This window comes from Patagioenas fasciata, chromosome 12 (assembly GCF_037038585.1).
Source record: "Patagioenas fasciata isolate bPatFas1 chromosome 12, bPatFas1.hap1, whole genome shotgun sequence".
In the NCBI taxonomy this organism is placed as follows: domain Eukaryota; kingdom Metazoa; phylum Chordata; class Aves; order Columbiformes; family Columbidae; genus Patagioenas; species Patagioenas fasciata.
The window spans coordinates 2,173,794-2,182,667 of record NC_092531.1 but is presented as its reverse complement, the minus strand read 5'-3'; the positions used below and the strand labels follow the sequence as shown (position 1 = coordinate 2,182,667).

At 50.9% G+C, this 8,874-nt stretch overlaps 1 protein-coding gene across 1 annotated transcript; it reads right to left on the bottom strand.

The window, feature by feature from the left end:
- Positions 1-440: 440 nt before the first annotated feature.
- LOC139829003 (olfactory receptor 14A16-like) lies at positions 441-1,382 on the bottom strand. Its single transcript, XM_071814156.1, has one exon. The coding sequence runs from the start codon at positions 1,380-1,382 to the stop codon at positions 441-443; it is 942 nt and encodes a 313-aa protein (XP_071670257.1).
- Positions 1,383-8,874: the final 7,492 nt, after the last annotated feature.

Sequence of the window (8,874 nt, the reverse complement as noted above, 5' to 3'; positions counted from 1 at the left end):
ATGGGAGGAAGACCCAGCTCACGGTGGCTCCTACTCATTCCCCCTCAGCACACAGACATGACTCCTGCAGCTCCAGAGATCTCAGAGAGAGGATTCTGGGCAAACAAGTCAGTGTGGGGTCCTTTATTTCATTTTATACACATAGAGAGTACGGGTCCTTATTTACACAAAGACAATGGGACACACCAGACAGGTAGACAAGGACACAGTCAAAAGAAGACAAACAATTTTTCTTGTGGATTGCATTAATACAACCAAGAAAAGCAAACACCAAATACAAAAACCAAACAAACAAAAAACAAATACAAAACAAAAACAAAACAAAAACAAAACTAAACTAAACAGAAAAAAAAAACAAAAACAAAAACAAAAACAACAACCTACAGAACGCAGGCTGAACCAGTAATACTTTATTGCAAGTGACATGCAGAAGAAGGAGGTCAGTTCATTACTGCTTTTGAAAAGCAAACAATCAACAGTTTCCTTATAGACTCCTTGAGTTCCCTGTTCCTCATGCTGTAGATGAGGGGGTTCACTGCTGGAGGCACCAGTGAGTACAAAACAGACACCACCAGATCCAGGGATGGGGAGGAGATGGAGGGGGGCTTCAGGTGGGCAAATATGCCAGTGCTGAGGAAAAGGGAGACCACAGCCAGGTGAGGGAGGCAGGTGGAAAAGGCTTTGTACCGTCCCTGCTCAGAGGGGATCCTCAGCACGGCCCTGAAGTTCTGCACATAGGACACAATGATGAACACAAAACACCCAAATGATAAACAGACACTGACCACGAGAAACCCAAGTTCCCTGAGGTAGGTGTCTGAGCAACAGAGCTTGAGGATCGGGGGTATTTCACAGAAGAAGTGGCCCAGGGCATTGCCCTTGCACAGGGGCAGTGAAAATGTATTGGCCGTGTGCAGCAGAGCATTGAGAAACCCAGTGGCCCAGGCAGCTGCTGCCATGTGGACACAAGCTCTGCTGCCCAGGAGGGTCCCGTAGTGCAGGGGTTTGCAGATACCAACGTAGCGGTCGTAGGACATGACTGTGAGGAGACAATACTCTGCACCAAGCAAGAAAAATACAAAGAAGACCTGGGCAGCACACCCTGCAAAGGAAATGACTCTGGAATCCCACAGAGAGTTTGCCATGGATTTGGGGACAGTGGTGGAGATGGAGCCCAGGTCGAGGAGGGCGAGATTGAGCAGGAAGAAGTACATGGGCGTGTGGAGGTGCTGGTCCCAGGCTATGGTGGTGATGATGAGGCCGTTGCCCAGGAGGGCAGCCAGGTAGATGCCCAGGAAGAGCCAGAAGTGCAAGAGCTGCAGCTCCCGTGTGTCTGTGAACGCCAGGAGCAGGAACTGGGTGATGGAGCTGCTGTTGGACATCTGCAGCCTCTGGGCATAGGACACTGACAAGTTAGGGGAGATTTCTCTGAGCAAAGTCAAAGCCGTTTCTCATACACCCTCCCCTGTTCCACACCCCTTGTCCTTTTCCAGACCTTCCTCCAGCTCTGTGTCTGAGCCCTGGGCGGTGCTGGCTGGAGGTGCCATGAGGAGCAGGGCCTGTGCCCGCTGGCTGCCGAGGAGTCAGCCCTGCTCTGCAGCAGGGGGCATGGGAACGGGGGGCAGGGGACAGTCCTGGGGTTCAGCTTTGTCAGATGGAACCAAAACATGTCTCACCCTTTCCTAAAAAGCATTTTCTCAGTTGCAGCCTCTCTGCACTTCTCCGAGGGGCTTTCAGATAACACACAGAGGCTATAGGACAGGTTTCCATCCTGGATGGAAGCTCGCAGCTTGGAAGAAAACCTCAACGAGACAGACAAGGGTCCTGGGGGACACTCAGCTCACTCCCCAGCCCCAAAGACTGCATTGCCCACACCCCACAGGTCAGAGCAAAGCTGGGACACATGTTCCCATGGACACACCTGCAGGAAAGGACCCACAAGTTCAGGCTGTGACTCTGCAGCTGAAACTGCCATCCCCAGAGAGCCTGACAGCAAGAACAAGATCCCAACAGCAGTGACCCAGAGAAGGGGAGCAAGAAGGACAATGCGGTGAGGGTGGGTGTGAGAGAGGCCAGGGCAGAGGCAGCCGGGCACTCAGACAGCGTCACCCTTCCCCAGCTGTGCAGCCACCTCCCAGACACCAACATTGCCGGGCAGCTGCTCTCAGCCCCTGTGCTCTGCAGAGGAACTGGAGCTCTGGCTGCACAGGAGCTGCTTCATGCCTTGGAGCCCCTGGCCCTGAGGGCAGAGGCTTTGCTGGGTGGGACGGGAGGCCAGGGGGCTGCTCACAGGAGGGATCTGCACTGCAGGGGATCATAGGGACTTTTCTCTGTTTTCCCTCCCATAGCAATTCCGGGTTTAGTTTCCTCCCATTTCTGATCATTTCCCTGCTGCCTGGAGATTCTCCCCCTGGGAGGTGTTTCCCTGTCCATGTCTCTTCCCTGTCAGTGCTCACAGACCCCATCCCACCCTCTGTGCCCTCCCCCTGGCCCTACAGATCCTGCCTGTTCACAGGGCACTGCCTGGGGGCATCTTCCTGTTTGCAGGCTGGAAAACAGGACAGGTCAGACTAGGCTGACGGGTCCAGCAAAGGTGATGCAGGTGCTGTGCACAGGCAGAGGGGTGGTGAAGGGATGTTATGAGCCTTCTGGCAGATGTACTGATCACTCAGAGTTGCAGTTCAGGAATCTCAGTAACTTGTTTAAGCATGAGAGCTCGTTTTCATTTTATCCTTTCCTCCACCCCCCACCCCTTGGGAGAGGAAACTGAAAAGACAGGCTCAGGAAAGGTGCTTTTCTGTCTGGTAATCCTTGCACTGATCTTGTCCTTGAGGCATCCCCTTGGAAAAATGCTGGGGGTGATCTGGAGCTGTGAGCTCCTTCCAGTCACATCTTCTCCCCTCCTGGTTGTTGGGGTCTCCCCGGGCAGGCTGAGCGCTGACCCTGGCAGGCGGCAGAGTCCCTGTCCTGGCAGAGCCCTGGGATGCAGGGACCCTGCTCTGCAGGAGAGCCCTGGGCACCCCTGGGTGCTCCCCCTGCAGTTACCCTCAGCAGAAGGTGCCATGATGCCCTTTCCCATTGATGGTGCTGCAGGGAAGCCCTGCTCTGGAGTGTGTTCTTCTCTACAACAGAGATACTGTGAGAGAGACCTCACAGATCCTGCAAACTGAGTCATGTACCAGCTTTAGGAGATCCCTCCAGGAAATGCATGATGTCCTACCTGCAGAGACTTACCGTGTTAGGACTGTGAAGATTTGTCTTTCAATGAGCCCTCAGCAACGAACCAGCTACATTGCTTTTCCCCTTTCTCTGCCTGGCTTTTGTGCCCTCGGTGCTGCAGGCAGAGCCCTCAGCCCTGCTGCGTGTGCAGAGGAGCTGCTCCTGGGCAGAGCTGTCTCTCTGCAGCGCTGCCGCTTGCCAGGAGCTCCCTCTGTCCCAGGAGCCCAGCCCAGCTCAGCAGCACAGGAGCAGCCCATGATGTCCCTTTCTCTGTCCCCTCTGGGCTCCCTCCAGGTGTCCCTGGGGCTCCAGGGGCACATCCTTTCAAACAGTCTGAAGTAATCAGTGATATTGATTCTCTCTCCTCTTCAGAGACACTTCTTTCTAGCATTGTCTTTTTAGTTTTAAAAAATAAATCAGTATGAGAATCATATTTTCTTGTCCCATTATTACACAGGACACCAGGAATGTTACAGCAAATTTTCTAATTTCTGTAAACTGTGGATGAGAATTTCTTCAGTTGAATGACCTTAGGCATTTTATTCTGGTTTTATACTCCCAGGTCTAGAGACATTCATCAATCTTTGGCCATCTCATGTCTGTGCTCTGAAGCAAAGCCTTTGCACACATGGGCTCTTGGACACTTGGTACCAGGTTTCTTGTGGCAGGTCAGAGATGGCCTGGTGCCACAGCTGGGATGGTTCAGCCCAGATGTGAGGCAATGGCCTCAGCCAGGGACCTGACTGGGGGAGCTGGAGCTGTCAGTGCTGCAGACAGAGCTGTGACATGGATGGAATGAACTGCCAGGCAGGGTGGTAGAAGTGAGTTCATCTGGTCTGCAAGGACAGCAGCCTCCAAGCACAAAACAGCCCAGATCGGAACTCAGTCCAATTCAAGGGCCCATAATGAGCTGTTACTACTGCAGGAACAGTTGAAGGAGAAACAAATACACCATGTGCCCACTGATGAATTTAATAAGGGAAAGAATCCCTGTGTCCTCTTGTCTTCCATCTTCTCCAGCAAGGTCTCCCAGGCCTCTGTGACTTGAGACAGGAACCTGGAGAACAACCAGCAGTGGATGAGGATCAAGTCAGGGGTCACTGGAACTTACACAATCCTTTCCAGTCTATGGGACAGCAGGGGAAGCATCCCAGGAGCTGAGACAGCAGGACGGTGTCACAGTGAGGCCACTCTCCACCATCTTGGAAAGCTCATGGAGACTGGGGGGACTCCCTGACCACTGGCAGCTCTCACACAGTGTGTGTAATTTTCAAAAGTGGCCGGTGGGTGAGTAGGGGAACTAAGGGCTGTGCCCCAGAACATGTCCACTGGGACCCCATTTCTGGAAGAGAAGGTGACGGGGTTTACCCAGGGCAGGTTGTGCCTGTCCATCCTCTTTGCTTTCTGTGAGGAAAGGACAGGGTTGTGGATGTGGGCAGAGCAGTGGTGGTCTGTTACCTGGAAGTCAGCAAGGCATTCGGTGTCATCCCCCACAATATTACTGTGGTCAAGGTAGGATATTATGGTCTGTGTCAGTGTGTAAGTAGATGGGTAAAAAAACAATCTGGATCGTTGGGCTTGGAAACGTGCTGTAGAGAGGGAGAAATTTGCCAGTCATGAGGACAGTCAAGCACTGGAAGCTGTTTCCCAGGAGTGCGCACTCACTCTGTCCCAGAAAGTGGCCTGGATGTGTTTGGATAAAGTCCTGAAGTATCTGGTCTGACACTGCTGTGAGCAGAAGGTTGGTCAAGACACCTGCTGACGTCCCTTTGAGCCTGAATGATGCTGTGCTTCGTTCCCCTTCATGTTTTCAGTTTAGACAAAGCTCTCAGGTTCTCCCTGACCGCAGGAATAACTCACATAAGGTGCCAGGATGCTTTACAAGTGCCCCCGAACAGTCTTTACCACAACTTTTGCATCCTTTCTCATTTACCTCAACCCAGGGTCTTCTTGTTTGCTGTCCTAATGCCCTTCCAGGAAGAACAGCCCGTGTTGTTAACCCATTCAGAGCAGGTTGTTCAAGAGGTGACAGCATCCACGTACAGAGTCTGCACATCTGCCAGGCAGCAAAGCCATCGTTACAGAAATGGAGAAGAGACTCTTGACCAACTCCTTGAACCCAGATATCAGTGTGACATGTCTGTTGAGATTCCAGGGAACACCTAAACAGTAAATGCAGAGCATGTGAGTCCTCGTTGGGTATCCTGGCTTGTCTCCTGACCCATGTGGTGCTTCAGGCTGTGAAGAGAATCAAAACCAGCCATTTGACTGGGGTAGTTCCATTTTACACGTGTCACAAAGGGCAGATGAAGGGAGCTCAGAACTCCAGACTCTGCTGCACAGCTGGGACTGCAGAGACTGGAAATGCAGGTGACAGTGTGTGTCAGTGCACACCACATAAAGATTCTGGCTTCCTTTGTGCCTTTGTACTGACCTGGGATCTGTTCCTTGGCTGCCTTGGTCTCAAAAAGGGACTGTTCCACTATGCCACCTCTACATCAACAGGTGTATTCTTTATATAATAATAATAAAAAATGTTTAAAAAAGTGCATTGTTCTACAAACTTCTTTCAAGTCACAACTACTGAGGTGTAGTAGATGCTTGGAAAAGCATGAATGACTGTTAGAACTGAAATTAAAGAGGTTTAGATCATCATGATCACCAGTGAGAATAAGGAGTTCCCTGTTACTGTTACTAGTGACAGTACCACCTTCAGAGCATCTCCATTTTTCCTGGTCTCCAAAGTTCATTCTGCTCAGATTTTGAAAGGATTGCTTCAAAGCCCTGTGACCCAAATCTCTTCAACTGTCTCTCCTCAACAGCCTTTTGCCCCAGGAAGGGAAAACTCCCAATGCAGACACCAAACCAGTGCCCAACCTGCCTGGAGAGCCAGGACAGTTGTGCCACACAACAACCGCCCTTGAAGAAAGCTGCAGGTAGTGGGAATTGAAATGGTTTCAAACCAAATAACAGAATAATAACAACATAGAATCATTCCGTTTGGAAAGGGTGATCTAGCAAAAGTCACCCTTCTGTCCGCGAGTGCAGGGACACTGCTCATGTGCCTCTGCAGAGAGCGGCAGAAGCTGGATCCCCTTCTCGGGACAGACTACTTCCAGGAGAGACACAGACACAGGGGTAACTCATCAGGTCTTTATGGCATTTCACTCAGCATCAGTTTGACATATTGGGTGCTGTCCTGTGACTGCCCTTTCTGCACAAATGATCATACAAAGACAACCATTTAGTAAGACACGGTCATAAAGGGGCTGTTATGGACAAGAAAACTCACCATGAACTCTGGAGAGAGTGAAGAAGTTTATAATAATCACAAGGAAGAATCAAGATCAAGGCCTCTTCTAAAGAGCGGGAGGCCCTGAGCAGCCGTGATTGTCCATGTGTAGGTGTGGGAGAGGGTCAGGGCATGTCAGGGAGAAGCAATGAGATGGCTGATGGCTTCAGCGAACCCTTCCAGCCATGTCTGAGCCCAGAAATGGAAAGTAGTTGATGTCTGCAGGTGGAGGAGGAATGGGAGGAAGATTTTCCTGGGAATATGGAAGGAAGGAAGAAAGGCCTCACTTGGGCTAATCATGTATGGTAGTGACATTTCCATCCTGTGGGCATGGCTGTGCCTGGGAGATGGGGAATGGCTGCTGCTGGGGTGTTTGTGCTCAGTCATGGCCCATGAGGTGACCCTGCTCTGCTCCTCTCTTACACTGCCCACAATTGGGATGGTCCTCAGGAATCATCCATGAACCTGATGGATGCATGAACCTCCTGGAGTGATGGAGTGTGGATCCAAAGAGAGGATTCAAGCAAGTGTGGGACTGGGACATTGAGGTGTTTGGTGACCATCACCAGGTGTATGAAAGAAGCTGGATGAGTGGTGAGGAACTCACAGGCATTTTCAACTCCACAGAAAGCAGAGCCTTGCAGTTAAAGCAACAGCACTTGACATAAAACCCACCCCCAAAACACAAAACACTCACAGTGACCACAGGAAAAGCCTTGAAAAACATTTGAGAAAAATCTACCAGGTCCCAGGGGTCAGGGCTCAGCCATTGTGATGATGAACAAGCATCAAGGGCTCACATGGCATGAGAGCCACCTCCCCATGGCCCTGACCACCTGTAACCAGTGTCTCCAAGTCTTTCCTTCACCAGCCTCCAGGGACAGGGACCTGCACTGGTTATTTCCTTCACAGCTGTGTCAGTGATGGCCCTTCATGGGGTCCCAAACACCCTCAGAAACTTGGGGTTTGCTTCTGCCTTTCACTTCCTTAGAGGTTTGTTCGTTCTTTCAGTAGCTGCAGTTCGGGATCATGGCAACAGAGGGCTCACTAACATCTAAAAGGCTCTTACAAGCCAAGGCTCTCTGCAGTATTTTTCTAAAGGCTTCAAGTCTACTGTTGATGATTAAAGAGATTTCAGGAATCAGATTTCAGAAATACAGAGGGTATTTCCACAATAAAAAGCAATAAAGCCAAATTTATTCTATTTCTTTCCTTGCTCGCCCTTCCATCCCTTTCCAGAACAGGTGGTATCAGCAGCCTTCAGTTCATATTGATGTGGAGCGTCTCTTGAAAAAGACTTAATTTGTCAGAAAAGTGGGTGCCCAAATCACCGTGTGAGTGAGGGGAAAGACCAGGACACCTCAAGAGGAGACACACTCCTATGGACCAAGAGGTGGGTGTTCCCGGCAATCTCAGGTGCCACAGCACAGTGATACCTGTGTTTGGGAGCTGGTCAAGTGACCCATCTCCTGTTCTGTAATGGTGTCTGAGTTTGCTCAGGTCACCCCTGACTTGAGCCCTATCCACTGCTGGGTGTTCTCCAGACTCCTGCCTTCAGGAACAAAGTCCCAGGAGACCTTACTGCTGAAGATGGAGGCAACGAAGCCATGAAGAACCTCAGTCCTGTCTGATTCTGCTTGTATCAAGTTCAGCAGCAAGCCCATGTTCTCCCTGTCTATTCTTTTTTGTTTGTAAGGAAGCTGTATCAGCTCATCTTGCTGCCCTCAGCCTCCCCTTTAGGTATCAAGTCCAGGAGAGCTTTGGCATCATCCCCACATCCATGGACAAGGTTTCTAAATTCCTCCCTTGCAGATTCCCCTGCTTCCACCTCCTGTGTGCTGCCTTTTTGCTCTGCAGCTCCATCAGTTTAGACGAGCAGCCTCACGAGGTAAATGCTTCTATTCACGGGTACTCAGAGAGATCATTTTTGTACTTGGAGCAGGTTGTCCTGTAAGGCGTCTCAGATTTCCTGAGCTCCTTCACCCTCCGTGACTTTCTCATGTTACCACCTCTACCTGACATCCCCCAGTATGTCAAAGTCTTCTTCTCTGGAGCCCACCAACCTGTGTTCTGCTGCTGGCCTTCCTCCTTTCCCTCTGGCGCCTGGGACCCCACTGCTCCCTCGTCACGACAGCCAAGGTGGACACTCATGTTCACATCCCTCACCAGCTCTTCCTTCTTCGTTGTTGCCAGATCCAGGTGAGCATCACCCTTGTTGGCCCGTCAGGCAGTTCTCTTAAGCATTTGGCCCAAGATCCTTTGAACTGTTGGCAACTGCAGCTTTGCCTGGCCAGTGACTGTCACAGCAATTACAGTGCCCCATAGGAACCTGATCATTGACTGGAGACTTTCATACATTGCCG

Excerpts from the sequence above, each read along its gene's own strand:
- LOC139829003 (XM_071814156.1), bottom strand. The coding sequence starts at position 1,382 with ATGTCCAACAGCAGCTCCATCACCCAGTTCCTGCTCCTGGCGTTCACA.